This window comes from Periplaneta americana, chromosome 4, assembly GCF_040183065.1.
Source record: "Periplaneta americana isolate PAMFEO1 chromosome 4, P.americana_PAMFEO1_priV1, whole genome shotgun sequence".
In the NCBI taxonomy this organism is placed as follows: Eukaryota; Metazoa; Arthropoda; class Insecta; order Blattodea; family Blattidae; genus Periplaneta; species Periplaneta americana.
In genome coordinates, this window is record NC_091120.1 from 94,242,720 (window position 1) to 94,268,981 (window position 26,262).

Consider the following 26,262-nt stretch of genomic DNA (forward strand, 5'->3'; position numbering starts at 1 on the left):
ACCCCGGAAAAACCTCAACCAGGTAACTTAACCCGGGAATCGAACCCGGGCCAGCTGGTTTCGCGGCTAGACGCGCTAACCGTTACTCCACAGGTGTGGACCTTAAGACAAGATCTTGGAACCTAGAATTAAATTCATTTTCAATTTCAATTAATATTTGCACGTAATCGTTTAACATGGCTTCATCACGAGCAGTTTCTACCGTTCGAAAGTGAGCCATATTACCTTCCCGAAACTGACTTACGAAAAGTGTAAGTTTACGACTGAAATCCCGTAATTTATTCAATATATCAACACTGAGCTGGCCTTTTCCCTGAAGAGAGATATTTAAATTGTTGAAGATTAATATATTTAGTATCTTTATGTCTGGACTCGTAATGACGCATTATGTTACGTTTCTTTCTACCTTTCAAAATGTTGTGGCGGATAAAGCACTGAGTATTTACTCCAGCAGCTATGAAAAAATAAGTATTTTCCCATGTAACATTGAAAGAATTTGCCTGATCACTACTTTTCCGTCTTTTAGATTCCTCCATACTGTACTGTAGCAGTAGGTAAGCAACTTGAAACAGTTACTGAGAATACGCACTACACTCCAGTAGATAGCTGAGTGGTCGTTTCCCTCTCCTCTATCTATAGCAGGTCCATGTCATTCTGACGTATCTTCCTCTCCGATTCGGCGAGCGGTAAACACAGCTCTCCCGCTCGGAAGGAGCCAGCGCTCGTTGAGCGCTGTTTGTGCAGGTATGCTGTATTTGCATTTCTGGATTCTCCCATACATGCCCATCTCAAACGCCTGGATTTAATGTTCCTAATTATGATACATAAGCCTAACTATATCTAAACTTAATTAAACTCAACAATTTATTAGTTTGGCCTATTAAATCACCTAATTTTAAACAGTAAAAGAGACAATTATGCTATTAAATAAATAATTAAAAACAAATAATTGAATGAATGGCGATCTTACCGTGTTAATTATGTAAGCATGTGCGGCTTACAGCTGTTTCGATGCTGTTTGTGTGTTGGAGTTTTGGGTGAATTTTGTTTATGTATTGGCGTAGTTTGTGTATTTGTCGTTTGTTTCCTTTGTATAGTATGAGTATGTCGTCTACGTATCTGTGCCAGTACATTATGTTGTCTACATATTTGTTGTGGTCATTGTTGAGTATGTATGTTTGTTCTATGTTGTGTAAAAATATCTCTGCTAGTATACTAGATATGGGTGATCCCAATGGCAATCCTTCTGTTTGGGTGTAGTATTTGTTGTTGTGTGTGAAATAGTTTTGCTTTGTTATGATGTCTGTGATTTGGATGATTTCTTCGATGTGTTCTTGTGGTGTATTGTGGTCTATGAGCATTTTAGTATCTGTAATGTGTCTTGTATCGGAATGTTAGTGTATAATTTAGTGATATCGAAAGATGCTAGTGTTGCACCGTGGTGAATGTGTTGTTGTTTTGTTTTGTTGACTAGGTCTATAGTGTTTTTTATTGTTGTCTGTTTTCTGAATTTTATGTTGTTTCTGATGATTCTGTCCATGTTTGTGGCTAGTTTGTATGCTGGTGCCTGTTTGTAGTTGATTAGAGGTCTGATTGGTATGTTTTCTTTATGGATCTTGAGTAGTGCATTGAGTTTAGGTGCTGCCGTTTGATGGGTTTGAGTTGTTGTTTCATATTGTGCGGTATTACTACAACAAATACTACACCCAGACAGAAGAATTGCCAATGGGATCACCCATATCTACTATGCTAGCAGAGATATTTTTACACAACATAGAACAAACATACATACTCAACAATGACCACAACAAGTATGCAGACAACATAATGTACTGGCACAGATATGTAGACGACATATTCATACTATACAAAGGAAACAAACGACAAATACACAAACTACACCAATACATAAACAAAATACACCCAAAACTCCAATACACATTGGAACTTTAAAACAATAACTCCAAAAATTTCCTAGACATCACCATAACAAAAGTTGACAACAAACACACTTTCAAAATATACAGAAAACAAACCACCACCACCACCACACACATACACAACACAACACATCTAATCACCCCACACAACACAAACATGCTGCATTTAGGACAATGGTACACAGATTACTCAACACACCCATGAGCCAACAACACTATAATGAAGAAGTAAACACGTTAAACTACATAGCACAAGAAAATTGTTACAACCCAAACATAATAGACATCATAAGTAAGACAAAACAAAAACTCAACAAACACAAAAACACAACACAAACACAAGAACACAAGAAATACATCACACTAACATACGAAAACAGAAACACACAAGATCGCATCCTCATTCAGAAAACAGAAATACAACATAGCATACAGAACAAAAAACACACTACAAAGACATCTCAACACACAAACAAATAAATACAACCACACAGGCTTATACAAGCTCACATGCAATAGTTGCGACAGTTTCTACACTGGACAGACAGGCAGATTATTCCAAAATCGATACAAAGAACATATTAAAGCAATAACCAGAGGACACAATACATCTATATATGCCGAACACATAACTAATGCCAACCACACATACAATAACATAAATACAGACATGGAAATCCTACACATACAACCCAAAAACCAAAAACTCAACACACTAGAACAATATGAAATATACAGACACACTAAAACACACCCTAATCAAATACTCAACATACAGATCAATTTCAGAACACACACACTATTTGACACAACTCTTCATCACACGAACGCACCCACACAACAGGCAGCGAAGTTGAGATGACGCCGAGACACAGAAGGCTCTGAGGATAGTGTCAAGTAGCACCAAAACAGCTGTAAGCCGCACATGCTTACATAATTAACACGGGTAAGACCGCCATTTAATCAATTATTTATATTCAAGTGTTAAAAGTAGTGTACGGAAAATTCAACATGGATAAAAAAAACGTTACAGATATCAAAGAAAAGAAAAGTTATCTTATTATATTATTAACTTAAGTGGTTTTGTGCTGTTAATGAGATGCCTGATGTTTTCTGTACTCCAGCTCCTCGATTCTTGGTCGAATCTTCGTGAGTACGAGTATCAGAGGTGATTCTGGATTCAAGCAATTTTTGAGTTTCGTTTTGATTGATGTTAATGCAGAGAAACCCTGCTCACACAAATAAGCAGAGGGAAATGACAGAAGGTGTGAAATGGCCATAACACTAACTTGCACATACTCTTTGTGAGCATAGCGTTAAAAGTTACAAATTGACAAGTTTTCGAATTTTATGGTCAGTGCACTATCAACGAACATTAATTCTAGTAGACTTTCTTTCAATTTTAAGAGAAGTTCCGGTGAACTGATGACTGTGACGGATTTGTAATCGAATCATTAGCGTTGTCATTCATTAAAAGTACATGCTTATTTTAAATTTTACGTACACCCTAAAAAGTCTTCGCGTACCCTTCATGGGCACGCATACCCCCAGTTGAACATCACTGCCTTAGAAAACCATGACGATACGGCACAGGACCAACATTTCCAATAGTGCTACCATTTAATTATATCGTTTACTTCTGTCATGAACTACATAACAAGCAACTGGAATCAGCTTCCTTGTATCTCATTTTAAGATGCGACCATGGACAATAAGTTAACTACATTCAATTAGAGCTGCCACGTGGTACTGACTGGTTAAAAACATATTGAGCTAATTTTTTCTCTTCCTGTTTCTTCGTTTCTTCAGACAAATTAACATGACACACTACACAGAAAATGACGTGGCGGCATTCCAGTGACGGCTCAAAACGACGCCGGTTACAACATAGGGCATACCATTGACAATAGGCAACCATTCATGTTCGAGACCGGACTCGAACCTATGACCGTAGGCTCCATACAATGTCAAATTTGCGCAACTTCTTTTGTTACACTACGGTTGGTGTCAGTTTCCTTCTGATTATATAAAATGATAAACCAGATCTAGCTTTAAACTAAATGTGGAATTTCCATGTGAACGTGAAGACTTGACAGTCCCTTCCTTGTTCAGTCTCTTTCTCATTAAATAAAATATGGCGATGCTGCAGAAAATTTGAAGGTCTCCAAGGAAATAACCAGAACTCAGTATTTCTGATTAAAAAATAGTGGGTTTGATCATACGAGTATTCAGTATCTGCAAGTCAGTTTAACCGAGAATAATAAGTTACGCATGAAATGAAACCATTTAACTCAGCGGTGCTCATTACGCGGCCGGCGGGTCGCATGCGGCTCTCGAGGACATTTATTGTGGGTCCTGAAATAATTTAACTTTCATTACATTTACATCCGAATTCTAAAATCTAAATTCTACGTATAAATATATCTTTATTAAAATTCCACAAACTTTGGATATTCCTGTATCATTCCTAGCAGTGCAGTGCAGTAGCGCACGTGTTCAACAATGCAACGTATTACATTTCTATGTTCACCCTCATTGGGTTTGATGAAGTGTACGTTTGTTTGGCAGACCGTTTCAATTTGTTCATTGTCGTCGGAAGCTTTCAAAATGAAATATACATTTTTCTTAATTTCCATGAAAAAGCGACTGATTTCTCTGTTACTGTTATACTCCTATTCAGTTGAACAGTTAATTGATAGTGGTAAATTTATTGCAGTGCAGTGTTTAAAAATGGCTGGTGTTTTTTTTCGAAAGAAAAAAAAGAAAACTGGAAGAGGTTTTCAAGATAGTTGGGAGCATGATTTTTTCTTCATGCCTGCTAAAAAGGAAGGCAGTGCCATGTGTTTATTATGTCGTGACATAGTTCAAGGTCAGAAATACTTTAATCTTAATAGGCATTATAATACCGTGCATTCAAATTTTGACAGCAAGCATCCTAAAGATTCTAAATTGAAAGCAGAAAAACTAACTTAAAAAATTTTAAATGTCAATAGTGTCTGAACAAGAAATGGTGTTTGCTACCGTAAGTGAAAATAAATTGACAACAAAAGCATCGTATCAAGTAGCAGAAATTTTAGTACGCAAAATGAAACAGTTTACTGATGCAGAGATTTTTAAGGAGTGTAGTCGTATGTGACACATTATTTTCTAAATTTCCAAGTGCAAAACAGATAAAAAGTGACGTACAAAGGTTACAACTTTCTGACTCTACTTGTGTTAGGAGAGTTACGAAATGTAGGGAGACATGCTGCTTTGTACTCTCAATGAAATTCGTGAATGTGACTATTTCAGCCTTGTTCTGGGTTCAACCACAGATATTGGTTCCACCTCTCAGTTGCTTTTATTTGTCAAATACCCTAATAAGATAGCGATTATAAAGGAAGAATTTTTAACTATAATACCTAATATTTAGAGTTGCTCATTTCCAAAACTCACCAACTTACAAACCATAAGTTTTTCAGGAGGAGCAAAAAACTGTTGTGCTTAGAATATGGACTTTTTAGTTTCAGCTTTTGTGTTAATACTTCCAGAGAAGCATAACATTGAGTTTCCACAAGCATTGTAGATCAATATTTAATACAAACTGAGAAAAATGAAGATAAAATATGGAGTTGGAGTGTTTTGGAATAGGAATGAGGATTTGGTGAGTTTTGGAAAAGGTTATTGGGATTTAGATAATTTTGTTGCAAAATTATTTTGAAAAGTTGCGTTTCAGAATCAAACTTTGCACATATTTATTGAAAACATGTATGGAAAAATAGTTAGAAATAATGTAGACACTAAGTATTATATAATACAGAAGTGTTGCTTATATTTTTATGAACTTGCACTTCACAGAATTTATGACCTAAGTTTTTACATAACATAATCACTTTCAACAATCAAAACATTATCTCCCATAGGTTCGTCTTCAACATTTTCCATGTCAAGGACATTATCATCAGCATCATCAGAAAGGATACCAATATCCTGAGCATTCATGTGGAAGAGATTTACATAGTATCTTAGTGAATTAAGCATCATACACTGGTCCCCATAGTGCTTCTCTAATAGCTTTTAAAGTCCTTCAGTTTATTTGGATTTAAAGGAACAGAATTTACTTTTGTCCGTGGAGAGAAATTTCCAACTCGTTGGCCCTTCTTGGCTATTGAACAAGGAACGCCCAAATCTATTGTGTATGCCACCTCCCCTTGCACCAAACCAACATTGTTTCTTCCTCTTTGGAATATAAACCTTTTACATGGAAAATATTGGAAATGCCAGTTGCTGGGCTTCTTTACTGCCACCTCTGTTGCTATCTTCCAGTCATGGACTTCAAAATCCAACCCTACTCTCGTGACTGTCCCGGATTCCTTGAAGATTTCGATGTACTCATTAAGGTGAATGATGTTTTCAATTTTACGCACCTTTCTTTCGACCACACCGAATACACTATCTGAGGGTATGTAGGAGTGCCCAGGCACAGGAAAGTGCAACAGAATAGTTTTGATATTTTTTGGTGCTTCTGTCAGCAGTACAGTGATTACGATGGTGTTTTTGTTCTGCCCATCTGCATCATCTGGAAATAATCTGATGGTGTCAACATTGCCTGAGTAGACTGTGTTTGACAGTCTGTGACGTATACATGAAGCTGGATCCTTTTTGACCTTCCATTTCTGTCCACGCATATATAAATGTGTTTTCAGTTGTCCGTTGAGAGTGCGAAGAGCCCAAACACATTGTGAAGTTGTTTATATAAAACAGTCTCAGGAAATAGGCAGATTGATCTGTCATCTTTGGAAAGATTAGATTCTTTTGGCAGTCAAAAGAATACGTAATGGCATTGTCACTGTCTTCTCTCAATAGTTCAAAGAATGTCTCTGATCTCTTATGAATTTCAAAATTCAATCGCAGTGCAATTTTTTCTTGTGGGTCTACTGCTGGCTTAATTTCTTCCTCTAATTCCATGCATGTCGAACATTGATCTGCTGCTGGAGACCCAAAGCCAACATTATAATCCTCAACGAATACTTTTCTAAAATATTCATATTTTACTTTTGATTCTTCAGGTTCAACTCTGTTATTGTAAGTTTTCCAAAGATGTGTTATTGAGAAGTGGCTGGGAAGATACAGTATTGCCTCGGCAGTAATGTAAATTAACGGTCATTATGGACTCAATGAAATTTTTGACATTCAACATTTTATCCTCCATTGTTTTTGAACAATGGTCTCCTCCTCTCAATTCTTTAGGAGATTCTCCGGTACATAAAATATACCAGATGGTAAGTGCATTTCAAAGCATAAATGTGCACTGGAAGGGAGTTAGTTTTGTGGTCATTATGTTCTTATTGGCAGGCAATTGTAATGGAGTTGGAGAGTTTAGGAACAACAACTGAGAATCCAGCGAATTAGTTAGTTTTGGAACAGTAGAGACTGTGGATTTGGATAGTTTCGTTGCAGTGACTATTTTTATATGCATGATTTGACAGGGAATTAATGAGTTTTAATACACGAAATTTACATCTTCTTTTAGGGGAGAAAATGAGGATCAAGATGGAATTGATATCTCATTTTTGACAATTTTGGAGTTAGTGAGTTTTGAAATTGGGCAACTCCATGACAGGTCAGACACGGGGAATAGATTTTTTGTAGCAGTTAAACCATTTTTTGACAAATACAAAATTTACCTGAACGAACTTTTATCAGTGTGTACTGACGATTTTCCCTCAGTGGTAGGTTATCAAAGAGGATTTATTTCTCTGTTATTAACATACCATTGCATGTTACAGTTGTACGGCGTAGTGACGTGCATTCCATAACCTCTCCTACCCAAATCCCAACCCCATCTGCTAGTGGTGCAACCTGCTAATTAACTAACGGGGACTCTGGGGACCGACTCATGGCGGTATAACCATTACATGTAGTACAGAGGAAATGCTGTACTCCTATGCCTGTCCAGAGGCTATAGGTGGCAACCCCACCACTGGACTTACTTCCTCCAGGCTAGTAACTTGTTGGAAGGACACCTTCTTACTAAAAGGTCTCTACAAACACAGAACACGACTGCTTACAATAATAATAATAATAATAATAATAATAATAATAATAATAATAATAATAATAATAATAAATTTGATTACATTACGTAGCCTAATTATATTAAGAGAGTCACATCATATGCTTTTGAGGGGATTAACATTTTGGTGTGCCGTGTTGAGCCTAAGCCCGTCTAGGGTGTGCCGCGAGTAGAAAAAAGTTGCGGAACACTGGTGTACATAACTGTAAGTTATCTTAAAATTATGTAATAATAATTATAATGATAATAATAATAATATAAAACAGTTAACTATTAATATAAAATCAGTGACAGTAATCAGTATCCACAAATGTAATAAGCAAAGCTCGGAACTTGGGGACTTGTGTGTCGTGCGCATGAGTAAGGTCACAGGTACAACGTATACAAAGCTCACCCTGCAAGTGCTCAGGGACAGTTGTGTCACATCGAATGACAGGAAGACGGACGAAGAAACTGTGTCATGTCGAAGCAAATTACATTCATAGAATTACAGGTAAACGGTCTGTTAGAGGAATGAGAAAATACGTGGTATTCGAATGGGTATTATAGAAGTTTGAAAATATATTTCTTAAATTTTAGGTACAGATTTTTCGTGGAGAAATTCTGAGGAGATACATTATTTTCTTCGAATGAAGAGTTTATATTTTGTAAGTTGTGCCACACTTAAACTAGAGACTGGACGCGGGCATTAATTGAAAGACATTGCAGTGACATGGAAATTGAAAACTATTTTCGAGAAAAATTTAGAATACTTATCTTTCTCAGATACGAGATCAGCTAGCAACTGCTGAAAATCGAACAGGAAACAGTGACAGTGAAAACATTCAGTATTTTAAGTTTGCTCCCGTCACTTCATGTGACGTGGAAATAAGTTTCTTTCGTTTCAAATCATGTTTAACTAACAGACGAAGAAGTTATGGGTTCGAAAATCTTCGAATCCATGTAGTCATATACTGTAATAAAATGTACAGAGCAGAACTGTAAATTTGATATATTTTGCATGTTTATATATATAGTCTTTAAAATTACGTGTTTCAAGCTACCATAATATTATCAATATGTTGTTCCGGCCAGGAACCACCTTTATAGCAGACCTGACAGTACCTCTGTGCCGGAAGCGGGAGTTTGTTGACATTGAAGTCCGGTCGCTTAGCCACGTTCCAAGACACAAGTCCCCAAGTTCCGAGCTTTGGTAATAAGCAGGCTTAGAGACTTTAGACCCGATAGATGAAAACAGTGCGATTTCAAGTTGGATAGCTGGACTGTAGTGGGTGGGGGCAGTGATGGTAGCGACCTACCTGTCGTCCCATGTGCTTTATTCACTCAGTCATACTCATAAGGCAGGGAGAGGAGGTACTGTTCTGACAATAAAAACAGTCCCGTACACCTAGTTCACTTTATCAGAAGAGAGGACAGAAGATAGCTAGTAGTCTAGTTTTTATCTGTGCATGTGGTTATCTATGTGATTAGTCTAAGAATATATGCGATATTCTGTGACATAAAAGACATGCTAGCAGGAAAGAAGTCTACGGACACTGCTGGAGTAGCGAAGAAAGATTTCAATGACTTAGTGTTTTTTCGTTTTGCATTCATTACATCATCCACACCTGTGGAGTAACGGTTACCGCGTCTGGCCGCGAAACCAGGTGACTCGGGTTCGATTCCCGGTTGAGGTTTTTTCCGGGCTTTTCCCCCTCAACCCAATATGAACAAATGCTGGATAACTTTCGGTGCTAGACCCCGGACTCATTTCATTGGCATTATCACCTTCATCTCATTCAGACGATAAATCACGTAAGATGTTGATAAAGTTTCGTAAAATAACCTACTAAAATAAATCCATTACTCAAGTTTTTTAAATAATTTTGCATCATTATATTGACATTTGGCACTATATTAACTGTAATATTATAATATTCTAGCATCTATTACCATCATGTATTTTCTTTCTTTTGTTTGTGTTGTTTGTTTTGTTGTTGTTTTTTTCTCTCTCTTATTATGTATTTTGTGTATACATCTGTGTAAGCCACCTGTAATTGGAAGCATGCTTCTGTTGGTGGTGGATTTAAAAAAAAAAATTAAAAAAAATAAAAAAATAAAAATAAATAAAAAAATATCATGTGATGTAGAGCAGAGCTTCTCCCAATATAAACTTTGTCTTGCCGACTACCGAAGAAAGTTTAGTTTTGAGACCTTCAGAATGTGTGTTGTAGTAGGCTACATTGTAACAGTAGCATGTATTGTACTTCATAAGTTGTGTATGTTGTGTAGAATTATTATGTATGTTGAGTAAGTATTGCACTTGTGCTTATGACAGAAGCCGAAAGGAAATGCATATTAATTAATTTTGAAAATTTCTCATGATAGGTTTTTTATTTTAATCTATGTAAAGATTAATTTTTTGGTCCTATAGAATTTTTCTCCTCTAACAATCATTTTATTTTAATGTTTGATAAATTAGTTGCCTTTTTTTGGAACGTCACTGTACAGTACCAGGAGACTGGACTGAACTTGGTTTCATGTACACATGTCTCTTCTTCTGCCGACTCCAACACAATGAAAAAGCTGCCTATAGTACGGACGTAGTAAACTTATTCTATCGGGTCCAAAATCTCGATGTCTGGTAACAAGGCTGCGTGTTACCAAGTCGGAGTACTGTGAAATTTGGTGCGGCTCTCCGAAGATACTGTTTCATATATTGGGCTGTCTAGTAATTTTAGTGAGTACCACTGATTTAACACAACAGTAATTTTATTAATGAATCTTCATTTGAACATATAAGTACCATTTATTTTGATTCGGCTCTAATGGTTTTCTCGTTAAGCTTGCTTATTTTCATAAAATGCAGTGTTTGTGATCTACCAAGACGACTTTAAAAAGTCATTATCCCATTAAATGATTGGAAAATTAAAGTACTTTTTCCAGCGACATGAGGTTAATAATGACATTTATGGAAAATAAAAATTACACAACATTGACATAAAATGGTTACTTAGCACGTGTCACTATGAAAAGAGCGAGCCTGTGTTCAAATCCTGGTTGGGAAAAATTACCCGGCTGAGGTGTTTTCGGGGTTTTCTCTCAACTCATTAAGAGCAAATGCTGGGTAACTTTTTGGCTGGACTCATTTCATTGAGACGCTAGATAACAATTGCAGTTGATAAAGTGTCGTGAAGTAAACCAATTTAGAAAATGGCTACTTGATAAAACTATATAATCAACCATAGGTTTTGCTTATTTTGTCAAGTTTAAAGTTCTCTGTAGCAAACAGGAAGTTGTGCAAGCAATATGTTACCGCCTTCACATCTTAAATTAAAAATGTTGCACTGACATGTTCAGGTAGTAGAGATTGTCATGCTTCAGCTCTTCAGGGAAGTGCGAGATAGAAAGTCCTAAACAGGTGGTACATTATTTATACATATCTAGAACGTTTTACACGTACTCTCAAGTTCCGTATATCGAGCTATATGACTAGTACAATAATATAGACATTTTTGTTCTAAGAAATGTCAAATTATTGAATTAAGAAAAGGAGCCATGTTTACAGATCCCTTACGGAGGCACAGAAAATGTTATTTCATTCTCAAATACAAGATTGTAAGAATTTCGTTCCGTAAAAACAGAAACTTTCGTGACACTAACTGCAGATAGTAACTGAAAGGCTTAGGAGTATGAATTGACTCTCGTTGATTAGTAAATAGGTCTAATCAGGCAGTATTAATAAAAAGGCATCTAGCATATAACAGATAGCAGATAATTAATTCTTTATCTTGTTTTACTTCCGCCTTTTGTACCGGCTTACACGTCGTTGTGGTGTTGGAGAGAATATCTCTGGACCAACGCTGGATCTTCTTGACTGCGTGGTAAGCCACTGCAGAGACGTCACAGGACAGTACAAGACAATGGACAAACACCCAATCCCGCGAAATGGAGATTAATCTCTATCCATGGCGAAAATCGAACCATGGAACCGCTTGGTTGAGAAGCGCGCGTGTACTATCCGCAGAGAAATTTCGGCGGAGAATTAGTTCGTTAAATTAAATTTTTATATAACGAGATTTTAGAAGCCGTTAGGTTCTACTTCTAACTGCAAAGATTGCACACCTATTTCGATACCTTGACTTTGTTTTCGTTCGAGATTTTTCAACACGGAGCTCACCTGTAAATAGAACATCCTGAAGCTCATCCAGAATAATAATATGCTGGATTACTTCTAAAAACTAGTCTGTCTGTTTTAAAGATAATACGACTAATTTTCGATTTGTCTTGCTAGGAAACTTCCATTACAGTCATGCGTAAAATACCTATAATTATATATATATATATATATATATTTTTTTTTTTTTCACTGCTACTGGTATGTTACATAATTTAAAACACAACTTCAATAAAAATATTTCATGCGTATAATGAGAAAAATCTCAGAATTTGAACTTACATTTAAATTATTTTTCTGGATGACTTATGTTTATAACTAGACCTGGACTGTATTTTACAAGGAACCAACAATAGTCTGCAAGCATGCTGGATGACGATCTTTTATATCGCCTTTCCATTTCAGATATTTCTTGATGAAATCTTTCCCCATGCTCGTCGCTTACTGCTCCGAGGTTAGAAGGAAAGAAATCCAAATGAGAATGTAAAAAGTATATTTTGAGAGACATATTACACCGCATTTTCTCATATGCACTTGACATTGTTTCCACAACAAATTCTATGTAGTTGCCGGCCCTAGAATTTCCAAGGAAATTTGAGCAAACATCTTTGAAAGCGCGCCATGCTATTTTTTCTGTAACGGTAAGTTTTTCCTCAAACAAAGAGTCAGCCATAACTTTGTGAATTTATGGACCGATAAAAATTCCCTCTTTTAATTTGCCTTCACTGAAATGGTAAACATTTTTTTTAATATTGAAAACCACGCCCTTGTTTGTACATTGCTTAGACCTCACTTTGAACTGTTATGAAATTTACTGAATCGAAGGGACCAATATCTCTTTATTTATTAGAAATACAAAAGAACATGCCAACAACCATAAGAAACCGAAAATAAGTCATAAACTCATAAAATCCATTAGCTCTTGTTTTGGTTTAGAACCTCCAGTCCGCGCCAGATATTTCCTGGGGGAGCGCTTATCGAAAAGTGAAATCATAGTATATCTTAAAACCCTTACGTGATGCGAGGAAAAGAGATGCATTTTCGGATTCAGCGCACACCAAACCATAATGGACACATTGTTTTAAGTCGGAGCAAAATTCTTATTGTTCAGTGTAATCGGAACGTCTGTAACTATTGAAATTTGATGTTGGTTTTTCCAAATACTTAATTTTTTCGTTTCTATTAATGAATGTTAACGAAAATACAACAAAATTTACTTTAATTTCTTAAAGAAAAATATATGTTGAACACTCAGTCTCGAGTAATAGGCCTAAGTTCAAGGTGAAGCAATAGTACACGGGAACAAAATGATCCTGAAGAAAGAAGTCATCAACCAACATACTATAGGCCTATATCTCATTCATCAGTTCATAAAATATATTCGTCGTAATATTTTCTCATGGCAATGCGCGTACTCACCGTCCAGCAACACTCAATGCACACAACTGACTGCAGCTGTTCACTTCTCCACTGTTTTGAGTTTGGCCTCCAGGCCGGCTGACGTCATAGATTAATCTTGTGTTGCTGTATGGCCCATGTCTTACTTATCTCTCCAGACTCTGTAATCTGATCTGGAGTTGAAAATTGTTACCAGAAACGAAGAATTTGTAACAAACTTCTGATGTTCATATAGAGACAATGTATTTATAGTTAATAACTTTTAGCCGCACCTTTAGCCGACGCAAGCATCCGCTTTCCACACTGGAGATCAGAGTTAAAATCTCTGCAAGTTCAAATGGAATGTATTGTAGAAAACAAAACTTTTTTGCGGCAGGTTTTCTTCCGTTTCCACTATCAAAATTTATTTTTTAATCTTTACCATCTTTCTGAAGCATAGATGCACCTCCCATGCTACACCGCAGGCAATTTATAAGATGGAAAGTGATCTAAATTGTCTGCGTAATATTTATGAAGGTGCATACTTTCAAGTCTGTATATAGCAGGGATGAGACATGGACTTACGCCGGGCACATATTGGAAAATGTGAAACATTTAATATATTTAGGGATTACTTCATCAATGAATGGGAGATGGACTAAGCATATTATAGTCCTCTTGCTAATAGAGTCCAACCACAGTCTAGTATATACAGTCACGAAGCTTGAGTTGTGAGGTTGCTAGGAACAATTGACTGTGCCAGTACTATTTCGCATTGTCTGTAATGAAGCGATATTAGCGACCCTAGTGGTTAGCAACTATCTATGTATGCATATTTACTACGTATTGAGCTTCGTGACTGTATATACTAGACTGTGGTCTAACTGCATATGCCGTAGAAACAGGAACAGGAACTTCTATTCCATGATACTGACAATGTTGCCGAGAAACATGCTGTCGACGTGGATGAACATAACAGATTAAATTGAAGTCGAGACATGGACGATGAGCGGAATTACTTGGTCTTCCATTGTTATTGTTGCTGTATACTTAAGTAACTTTCTACATTTCTTCTACTACATGACCTAGCGTAACAGTAAGCGGGGTGAGCTAGTGAACGCAACGGCAACGTGCATGGCGAGAAAATGCACCTCAGCGACGCGTGCATCCGTTGTAATTGCTATGGAATGCGGAGTCGTGCAAACATATCGTAAAAATGTATCTTATTCATGAGATATACATGGGTGATGTACAATCTTTATCTTACTGTTATCATTCTTTCTTCTTTAGCCACTTTTAAAATAGGTTTTTCATGTACTTCTTCTATTTGTTCTTTCTTTTTACACTTCTTTTATTCCTTCATCGATATATTTTCCTTCTGTTTTCTTTCTCTGAAATTCTCACTTCCGTTATTTCTGTTTCTGTTTTACCCATCTCTTGCTTCCTCTCTTTTCTTTTCTCTCAGTGTATAAAGTATAAAAGGAAAATATTGTTTGTTGAAATAAACTATTTAGACATGTTTACGGATATCCAACTTTTCAGCATTGATGGTACCAAAATTTGGTTTATTTTGTGCTGTCTGTCTGTAGACAGCAATTTAGCTTGAACAGTTTTCTTGTTGAAATATCTCTTGTATAAAGCAAAATGACAAGACCTAAACTTATATTTATTTACTTACTTATATGGCTCTCTAAACCTGAGCAGGTTTCTGGCCTCACACTCAATACGCCTCCATTGAGATCTAGCCCTAGTTGCATCAATAGTTGATCCTCCAAAAGTTGTTTTGTATTTTGATAAACCTGATCTTTCCACCTAAGTCTTGGTCTGCCCATAGGCCGTTGGCCTCTCAGTTCCAAATCAAAGGAAGGTTCTAGTGAAATTTCTTCTATAAGCTATATTAACTTTCCAATTTTGAGTACAGCTGTAATATCAGCTTCATTGAAAAGATTTTGATTTTTTTTTCTCGAATTCTCCAATGTTAATTTTCTCCTATATGACTATGACTAGCCCTGTATTTTGATAGTACTACGCCCATGGACCCCTCTCCACCATTCCAACTCAGAGGTTGTTCAGAAGAACCACAGTTTTCTTTCTTTATAAACTTTATGACACAGATATTCCACCAAGGAACCACGTCTTGAGTATACATAGAGGTGCTATCTATGTTTTGAAATTGTGTGCAGAGTTAAAATGTTGAAAAAAATTTATCGAAGCTTTGTTATGATCCATGTTAAGAAAAACATAAAAAATTAAATTGTACTGCAAAGGGTTAAGTCATTTAGCAGTCAAATTGTAAAAACGTGGCATGTAACAAAACATACATTACTATCTAAAGCAGCTAACTGCGAAGTAGAAAATGATCTAAAGTTTATCTTTGTTTTTTTCTCATAATTTTGCCACTCCTAAGAATTTTCCACCCTGGGCCCGAGCCCATGTTGCCCATACGTAAATATGGGCCTATATATGCTTATAGATTCTTCGAAATATTTTATTTTCAATATTGTTTTTCCACAGATATTATCACAGAATTATGTTTCCAATAAAGTTCCTTCGGACAGAGTTTATGAGATATGTATGAATTACTTTCAAAACTGAAAGTAAATTTCGAAGTTAGAGCAATATGTGGCATAATTGAACCAATAGGTTATATAACAAGAATGGCATACGTGTCATTATTTGCCTCATATATCTCCCGGTTACTATTTCTTTGAATGCAGCTACCTGTTTTGGGAAAGATCTGGACAGGTCAACACTAGACTGCAGTTTTTATGTCAACAATAAAAGAAGGGAATTTACTGTATCTTTCACTTTAGTAGCTATTATCTAGTTCCAGTGTCTGCTAGAAAATTCAATCCTAATTAAGTACGGTATAAAGAGAAATTATTGTTATGCCACAAGAACCGATTTTTAAATTCTCGAATAAACACATATTTATAGCATACTTGATAATACCTACAAGTCGTTCAATAAATTCACAATGAAGATTTATACCAACTACATAATTCGGATAGATAGGAGGGAGATATTTACACATCACTTTTGTTTATGCTTTCGTCTCTTTCTTCTCTTCCATTCTTCGTCACTTGTTTATTTTTCATTTTCTTCTTTATTCTCCCTTCAATTAAATCTTGAAATATGTTACAGAGAGTGACTTAAAATTAAAAAATAACTTCTTTCTTTTTTTTATTTTTTCGAAGCCGTATAATAAAATTGATTTCTGATGTTACCGTGTAGCAGCAAATTAATTTTAAAACATCGAGGAAACAGGAACAAAAACTATAGGGTTTAGGCCTAGTATTTATTTTCTCCATATCTCTGAAACATACAATTTTGTATTAGGCCTAATTAACAAATTGATGACTCGTGGTACATATATATTTGTTTATGTTCGTGGGAAATCTAGTACTCTTTTGGTACGTTTTAGCCCTGAATAAAAACTTTTCGCATCTACTTATATCTGCAATACGGGTACATAAAGTAGTGTTCTGCTAGAGATCTCCTAGAACTCGGGGAATTTTTCATCATTTTTTCCTTCTTCTTGTCCATCCGCTATTTTCAACGATTTTTATTATTTGCTGATTCCGTTCGCACCCTGTAAGTTACAGGTCATGTATAAAATTCAGCAGAGTAGTACATTTTGTCGGTTGTGAATACACGTGCACCAAACACAGATGGGTCGGATCTCCCTCAGCGGAGATCACTTAAATTTAATTTATTATCCCCTGTAGTGAGGGAGGTATTTGCTCTGTTATCGCTGTTACTCCATTTCACTAACTCCAAGCTTTAAAAAATTCATTGAAGGAAGAATCTCCTGTACATAATAGGGAAGAATTAGATAATATGAATTTCAGCGGATATGGTGGGCCTACTAAGTACTTCAAGAATGCAAGTCATGGAAATCGTGGTCGTTAGAGAGAAGTGAGCGATTGTGAACACATCTGTTGCACTTAGAATTTCTCCACCGGACCTTGGATTGAGGAGTTATTAACATCACACTAAAATCGAAACAATTACAGTGCGGAATCTCCCAGTGAAAGCCACGACGGGCGATGAAGCATGCCGCGATGCAGTATATAAACTCCGCTCCTTGGAGCAGACAGCACCACTCCACCTGCATACAAACATGAAGATCCTCCTGGTGAGTAGGAAGAGAATTTTTGTATTTCCGTCCAATTCAAGAGCGTTTTTCACTAAATTTCGAAGCGTCTATAGTTTCAGAAACTTATTTACCTGTAAGAGTGACTTCCTTAGGCCTAAGTTGTAACAATCTGTCTACAGTTCTCGAATGATTATTACACTTGGCATTAGAATCAGGGCTCATGGTTTCAAACCATACCGAAGGAGAACAATGCTTAAAGGCGGCAAATTAGTTAGCCCTTGAATGAGAAACCTGTCGGGAAAACTAATCAGCCATTTTTATTCACGCCTAAATCCAACTATGCTGATCATCATTTTCGTATACATCTATCATCGGCGACGATAATGTCTGAACCTGCAGACGCCTCTACCTTATAAATATAATTCGAATCAGACTATCACAGTTCAGGATAATTGTTATCTCTCTAGGATAACAATTAAATCATTGTGATTTGTTTAAAGTTTATTAATTTTAATTAAACAGATATCACAATAAAATCGAATGAAATAAATGTTTTTGTAATTCGAGTTACATGTTTTTGTTCTAATGGTTAAATTAAGCGTTAAAAAAGTAATATTACCATATGCTCTAAGTTCATTGCCACGTGAAACGATGAAACTTTAGAAGTTCAAGCTAATTTATATATTTTTTATGTTCTGTTATAAATGAATTTGAATTGAAAGATATTTAGCAATGTTAATGACTTTAAAACACAGTTCCAGTCGTAATATACAAGTACCTCAAAGCAAAGAAGTCTCATTCTTTGTATAAAATTAACGCAATAAGGAATATGATGCCAGATGAAAATAAAACGCTAATTATAGTTATTAAGTGTCCATGAAATGTGGAAGGAAGTCATTTAATTGAAAATACAAGTCAATAGGCCTATATTAAACTCATATGAACAGAGCGTAGTGCAAGACTTCTGGAAGGCAAATAGCTTCCAAGTCAATGACGATCAAAGTGGCATTCTTTAAAATAGTAGCGTAGTATTAACAAATCTCCATTACGATGCAGTAATGACAAGCTTTTATATAGAAATTCAAATATGCATATTTAAAATTATTAATTGTTCGTGTCTTTTTCAGTCCTAGTGAAAATATAAGCAAATTGAGAAAACATTTAGAATTTTCATATAGGCCTATAGGATCTTGAGGAGAATATCTGGAGTGACTCCATTCTCATTAGAATGGAGAAAATCACAGAAAAACTTTCTTATTTAAATCGGAATGCAAACATGATATCCAAAATTAAAGCACAATGACTCAGGTAGGCCATCTTACCTAGTAAAATTTAAAGCTAAGTAATTGTTTGATGTGTCGTCAAAAGAACAAAGGTCTTAATATATTTCGACTGAGATATAAAGTAATTTAAAAATGAAAATTAATGACTGGAAAGCAGGTCATGAAGGCAGACTTGTTTACAGTTACATTGCGATCTCAGAAGCCAGAATCTTTACTATTATTATTATTATTATTATTATTATTATTATTATTATTATTATTATTATTATTGTGATAGTGTCCAAAAACACATCTAGAAGCAAAAACTTTACAGGAGAGTAGTCGTTGAATTTCTCAGTTAACTTCTTCCGATAATATCTACATTGTTGTGAAACATTGTAGTGGACTCGACGTCATTTTCAGATGTGCGCCCTGGCCGTTGCCCTCGACGCCGTTGCGGTAAAATCCGACGGCGAATCCGAGAAAGTCACCGAGAAGCGCGGAGTCAGCGGACTGGGCTACGGCTCCGGCGGAGTTGATCACGGCCACGGCGGAGTCAGCTACAGCTCTGTGAGCTATGGAGGCGGGCACGGGGGCCTTGGCAGCGCGGGGGGAATTTCATTCGGTTCCGGACACGGAGGCCTAATTAGTGCTGGAGGATATGGCTACGGAGGAATTTCAGGATTCGGTGGAGGCGCCGCAGGTTTCGGGGGTGGTGTTGGAGGCGGTGGTGTGCAGGTCAACACCATTACTCAAACAGTTCCAGTCCCCGTACCTCAACCCGTACCTATCACCATCACCAGACCCGTCCCTGTTCAAGTTCCTGTTCCTTTCCATGTCCCAGTTTCACGTCCTGTCCCTGTACCAGTCCTTCAGCCTGTTCCTGTTACCGTCAACAGACCCTATCCTGTCACCGTGAACCGACCTGTCCCTGTCCCTGTGCCTCAACCCGTACCTGTACCTGTACCCCAAACCGTCCCTGTTTCGGTGCCTCACCCCGTACCTGTGCCGGTGGCTCAACCGGTCCCTGTCTCCGTACCTCAGCCAGTTGTCGTGAGTGTGCCTGTACCGGTAGTGGTTCCATCAGGTAACGTTGGAGGTGCTGGTGTCGGCGGCGGTCTCGGAGGAGGTTTCGGAGGAGGAGATGCCGGTTTCGGGCATGGATTTGGAGGTTCTGGAGGAGTTGGTCACTTCTCTTCTGGAGGATTTGGAAAACACTGATCGTTGTCATTATGTTAAACTCGCCCATCATGCCGGTCACTAGATTCGCACATTGTGCGAGCTCAATCAGATACACTATGTCCACTTTGTTCCACGCCATTTCAATGCCCAGAAACGCAATTTCAGTTTTGCTGTGTGTGAAAACACACAGTTAGACGAAACTGCTATAAAGATTATATTAATTTTTATTCATGAGGAGTACTGGTTCATCATATTTATTTTATGTGCATTTTGTTAGTCATGTATGTGAAGAAAAAGTGTAAAACATCTTCAATAAAGAGCAAAGTGAAAAAATTAACTATAATTTCTTTATTGAACTACACAATTAGACCCAAAAGTATTCTTTCAATGTTTGTTTAACTCTTTAAATAAATCCTACGATACACAGCAAAGCATAGCCTGCATATGCTCACATTTTCCATTTCAGTCATTAACACAAGCGGATCCCCACCTGCAAATAATACACAGAAAATGTAGATCATGTATGCCTCATTACCAGGGAAAGGATTTATATGTAAATACATATTTACTTATAAAGCTAATATAATTTATATTTTGCATTATCTTTATGTTTCACAATGTGTAGGGTTGAAAAATCCTACTTTTATTTTCCATATTTTTCCATATTTTAGAGTTTAGTACATATTTTCCTTAATTTCCATATATTTTCCATATTTCATATAAAACAGTCCATATTATATTAGGTTTAACAATAAAACAAAACAAAATTCCATTAACTTTTAAAAATACATTTCAACAATAGAGATTTAAACACATGTTCAGTAATCCCTTTAACATCAGAGTTATTTGAAAATTAGCAGTCCTATCAACAATGGGAAAGTAAGTTACAAAACTGTATTAATTTAATTTAAAATTTTTAACAGACTTCAGTTGTGCAGCTCAACAGTTAAATGCCAGTCAGAGTACACATAGGTTCAGTTTTGTAAATCATACTATAAAGACGGTAAATATGCCAAAAGTACGTCATTCAGTCAATTTAAAATCAAAACTAACAAGTTACATTTCAGAATTTAAAGAAGATGGTTTATCAACTGACAATAAAATATTATTTTGTAATTTGTGTCAGTGTGCAGTATCATCTACACAAAAGTTCCTGGTGCAACAACACATTACAACTAGTAAACATCAGGCCAACAAACAACTAAATTCCAAGCAGAGACAATTGTTTTTAACACAACCAACAACATCGAATGTAAGATCTGAGTTTAACATCGACCTGTGCCGTTCTCTCATCTCTGCTGATATTCCTCTCTACAAACTAAAGAATAAGGTCTTCAGGGAATTCCTTGAAAAATATACTCAACATACAATCCCGGATGAGTCAACACTTAGGAAGACGTATGCTCCATCCATCTACGATGAGACAATACAGAAGATAAGAGATGAAATTAAAGATAGTTCAATTTGGGTTTCCATTGATGACACTCCCGACAAAGAAGGTAGACTTGTTGGTAATGTAGTTATCGGTTTGTTAAGTGAACAATATTCTGAACGAATTCTTTTACATTGTGATGTTCTAGAAAAGTGCAATAACAAAACTATAGTTAAACTGTTCAACGAAGCTATGGGTATCCTGTGGCCAAAGGGTATTATGTACGATAATGTGTTATTCTTTATTAGCGATGCTGCCCCTTATATGGTCAAAGCTGGACAAGCATTATCTGTTGTATATCCTAAATTGACTCATTTTACTTGTGTGGCGCATGCATTTCATCGTGTGGCAGAAGTGGTCAGAGACAATTTCCCTAAAGTAGATTTGTTGATTTCATCAGTGAAAAAAGTATTTCTCAAAGCTCCCAGTAGAGTTAACGTGTTGAAAGAAATGTACCCTGAAATTCCATTGCCACCAAAGCCAATTTTAACTAGATGGGGTACATGGCTAGAAGCAGTTGAATATTATGCCGAACATATAGACTCTATTAACAATGTTCTCCTTGCATTGGACTCTGAAGATGCAGTCTCAATTGATACTGCGAAAACAGTTACCTGTGACATAAGTGTGAAGAATGACTTAGCTCACATTCAGCATACATTTTCATGCATCATAAAAACGCTCAAAAGTCTCCAAAATAGGCACCTTTCACTATCTGAAAGTTTTGAAATTATAAATAGTACTGTGGAACAACTGAATCGTGGTAGAGGTAAAGTTGCAGATGCAGTAAGAGCTAAGGTGGACACTGTACTTTCAAAAAACCCTGGATATGAAGAACTACAAAAGGTTGTTGCTGTGATGAGTGGTGAATCAACAGTGAAGATTAACTTGGACTTATCCCCAGCAGACATTGTGAAATTGAATTATGTACCAGTTACTTCTTGTGACGTCGAACGCTCTTTTAGTCAGTATAAATCTATCCTCAGAGACAATAGAAGAAGATTCACTTTTCAGCACTTGAAAGAAATGTTTGTAACCTATTGTTATGGTAACAGACAATAAAAATTGTGTTTTGTTGAAACTACATTGGAAGATAAGGTACGTCCATTATATTTTTTGTTTAGTTTGATTAAAATGTACCAATATTTAACGTACATAGTCATTTTTTTATAATTTTAAGTCCATATTTAATTCCATATTTTGGTAAAAATCCATATTTAATTCCATATTTTGGTAAAAATAACTACATATATATTTACATATTTCATATATTTTTAGTCCATATAAATCCGTTCCCTGCTCATTACACATGACGCCCCTTGTTATGCTAGAATAATTACAATGAGTACATCATCCCACAAAAGCTGTCTCAGAAATCTTTTCCCACCACATATACTTGTTTGACTCTTCGGGATTGGACCCATGTCTTCAGCATGGAAGATATATGCTCTTATTTTTTTTATTTTGTTTGGTTATTTAACGACGCTGTATCAACTACGAAGTTATTTAGCTTCGATGGGTTGGTGATAGCGAGATGGTATTTTGGCGATATGAGGCCGAGGATTCGCCATGCACTACCTGACATTTGCTGGGGAAAACCTCGAAAAAACCCAAACAGGTAATCAGCCCAAGCGGGAATCGAACCCGCGCCCGTACGCAACTCTGGATCGGCAGCAAGCGCCATAGCCGACAGAGCTACGCCGGTGGCCTATACGCTCTTATCGTCCGCCTAGTGAAAAAGAATGACTGTCATGAGTGAGACTCGAGTTAACGAAAGTTTTCGCTTGCCCTTCCGAGTGCACCTCACACTGCTTCCGGATAGTATGTGGTGAAAGTTACATAAAAATGCAGTCTAATATTCCACACAGCATTTTTACAAATCATGGCATATCACAGTGAATGTTCCCATGTAAGTTCCTGCTTGGGTAGAAGCCAACCTTTATGCGAAAATGTGAATATAATTTAATACTGTGGGGAAACTAAGCGAAAAAAAATCTTTCTATCTTATTCTGCTTAACCTCCCTTTTTATCCGACTTAAACACCACAGCGGATAGAGGATCTTACACTAGACATTTCACAAATGTGGGCCTCTCTGGTAATGGAATCGGCATGATGCAGGACCACCGCAGAGATATCACAGGACAATCCACAAGACAACGGACAAAATCTCAGTCTCGTGGACGGAAGATAAATTTTATTTCTTTCACTATCCATACCGGGAATCATATTTCGGACCGCTGATTAGGAAGCCCATGTGCTATCCACATAACCATAACAGTGGGCTGGAAAAAAAAATTAGAAAAGAAAAATCAATGACAGTATTTGCAATCAAAATTCAAAGCAAGAGATGGTGGGCTCTTTTCAGAAAATTAAATTACATAATGTTACATTGCTCATAAATTTCTTCCCCTAAAGAAAATTAGCATATTCGTCAATTAGTTTTGAGCAAATTTTAAGCGACATTTATGGATATTGAATAGCTGTAAGTATCACAGCGTATATTTTCATCAATTAACAAATCACTTAAATAATGAACCCTGGTTTCAACACTGAAATAGTCCATAAAATGAAAGACGCACTGTTCTTCTATAATTATGATAGGCTACATGTGTTCACCATGAGCTATAGCACACAGAATATACTATTCACCATTACAGCACACAGAATATTATAAATAATTATAAGATGCATTTTAAATAATCACTTCTAACTCTGTTCAAAAACTCGCGGGAACCGTTGAGATGTGAAATTGTCCCAGAAGTATGCAGCAAGGCTCCATTGTAATAGCAGAAACAGTAGAGCCAACATGTGAAAAGAAAAGTGAGCGAATGAGAGTAGCCTAATACAAATAATAAAAGATCATTACCTGTGGTAATGTTTGAGACAAAGTTAGAGAGGGTATGATGAGGGGATAACTGATAGGCCGAGATCTGTGACAGGCAGGCCGGAATTTGTGACAGATAGCCATGAGTTTTTTTGACAGATAGCCCCGAAGTACGTGACAGCCTCGAAATCTGTGACCGCTAGCACCAAAGTCTGTAACAGAAAAAGTCAAGATCTGTTGTGAGAGACTCGTATAGCTCCGAGGTCTGTGATATAATAGTCCCGAGGTTTGTGGTACTGTTGGAGAGAGTTAGATGAGTAGTTAACCATGTAACAGACCGAGGTCCATGACATGTAGACTGAGGTCTGTGACATAGTCCTAAGACCTGTTACAGGTAGACTGAGGTCTGTGACGACTAGGTCTATATAGTCCCGATGTCTATGACGTAATAGTCCCGAGGTTTGTGGTATGGTTGGAGAGAATTAGATGAGTTGTTAACCATGTAATAGACCGAGGTCTATGACATGTAAGCTGAGGTCTGTGACATAGTACTAAGGTCTATTACAGGTAGGCTGATGTCTGTGAAGGGTGAGAAAGAGTTGACTAAGTAACAGGCCGAAATTATTCATTATTCCATGAGACACAATAAAATCTTTTACAGATTCTAATGTGTGCACTGATCTCAGAAATCAAACTAACGAGTAATCACATTCTGTAACTCTATTCGTCTACTGCGGTGATAAAGTCTAGCCTAAAACACACTAGCGTTGTACAATACGTAATCGCATTGTGGATTATGAACTGCATACATTGGAAGCGCTGAAATTACGTCCTAATATGTCTGAACTTTTGTTATCGCGTAGGAATCCGTTTTAAGATCTCGTCCTGCATAAGAGACGACAGTATTTGGGGTGACGATGGGCATACATGTCTCCCAAAGTTCACATTATCGTCATTCTTACCGTGTCTTTTATTGGTTATTTATACGATTTCATTACTTTTCTCTTTATAACGTTACCCCGTACTGAATGGATAATCGTTCACCTCTGCTGAGGCATGTAGACGTGAAGCTATCGGTGATCGGTCTTGACCCTTAATGGGCTGTTGTTGCGCGACGGATTAGTATATTGCTATGGATAAAGTGTGACTGTGTTCACCAGTTTGATTCTGAAGCAAAAAGTCAATCGAAACAGTAAAAGTACAATATCTCTATGGTAGAAACCAACTGGCTTTTGTTTTCCGGGGTGTGTAAGGAATTATTATAGTTTATTTCATAAACATGATTTATTATCAATAAATTTATTTATCTAAGACGATTGCGAGAGGAATTAATGCCCACGAGAAGAAGAACGGTGAGCAAAGAACTTTTTCTTCAGAGCGTTTGCAAGACTATCGTCAGGAGCTGTACACATTCTTATATCTATCCTGTTGCCACATACTGTATGTTGTTTCTAAGACTTATATAGTTTCAAGCATGTTTTCCTTAATAACTTATAAATAATGTTTATTTAATACACTAAGCACTAAAAAATAACTACCGGTACTAAACTAGGACACTTCACATATCATTCCACGAAGAGTAAACATAAAATAATTACAAGGCTGATGTCGAACCGAACCAAGTAATGACACGTAGTTATGACTTCATAATATGAATTTTACATGAAGTATCCAATTTAGCAGTAAGTTCATAAGGCGTGTTTCTTTGTATCAAAATAAAATTCGAAACCAGTGATTATTTGTCGCAAACTCCTACATAGACTAAATGTTATCATAGATACTATTACAAGAGGTTTTTTAATTTTTATGCAAAGGATGTAAAAATCACGAGTGTTATAATAATAATAATAATAATAATAATAATAATAATAATAATAATAATAATAATAATTACTGTTGATCGATCAAAATATTTAATCGATTAACTATTTGAA

At 36.4% G+C, this 26,262-nt stretch overlaps 2 protein-coding genes across 2 annotated transcripts in view; one reads left to right on the top strand and one right to left on the bottom strand.

Moving 5' to 3' along the window:
• Window positions 1-13,607, bottom strand: part of LOC138698056 (uncharacterized) — a 44,384-nt gene extending 30,777 nt beyond the window's left edge. Inside the window, exon 1 of the mRNA XM_069823738.1 lies at window positions 13,571-13,607. The gene's annotated coding sequence lies outside the window, so the exon portion shown is untranslated. The remainder of the gene's footprint in view (window positions 1-13,570) is intronic.
• Window positions 13,608-17,631: 4,024 nt separating this feature from the next.
• On the top strand, window positions 17,632-20,408 carry LOC138698849 (pupal cuticle protein 36-like). Its single transcript, XM_069825064.1, has 2 exons — window positions 17,632-17,666; window positions 19,313-20,408. The coding sequence occupies exons 1-2, from the start codon at window positions 17,652-17,654 to the stop codon at window positions 20,108-20,110; spliced, it is 813 nt and encodes a 270-aa protein (XP_069681165.1). The 5' UTR covers window positions 17,632-17,651; the 3' UTR covers window positions 20,111-20,408.
• Window positions 20,409-26,262: the final 5,854 nt, after the last annotated feature.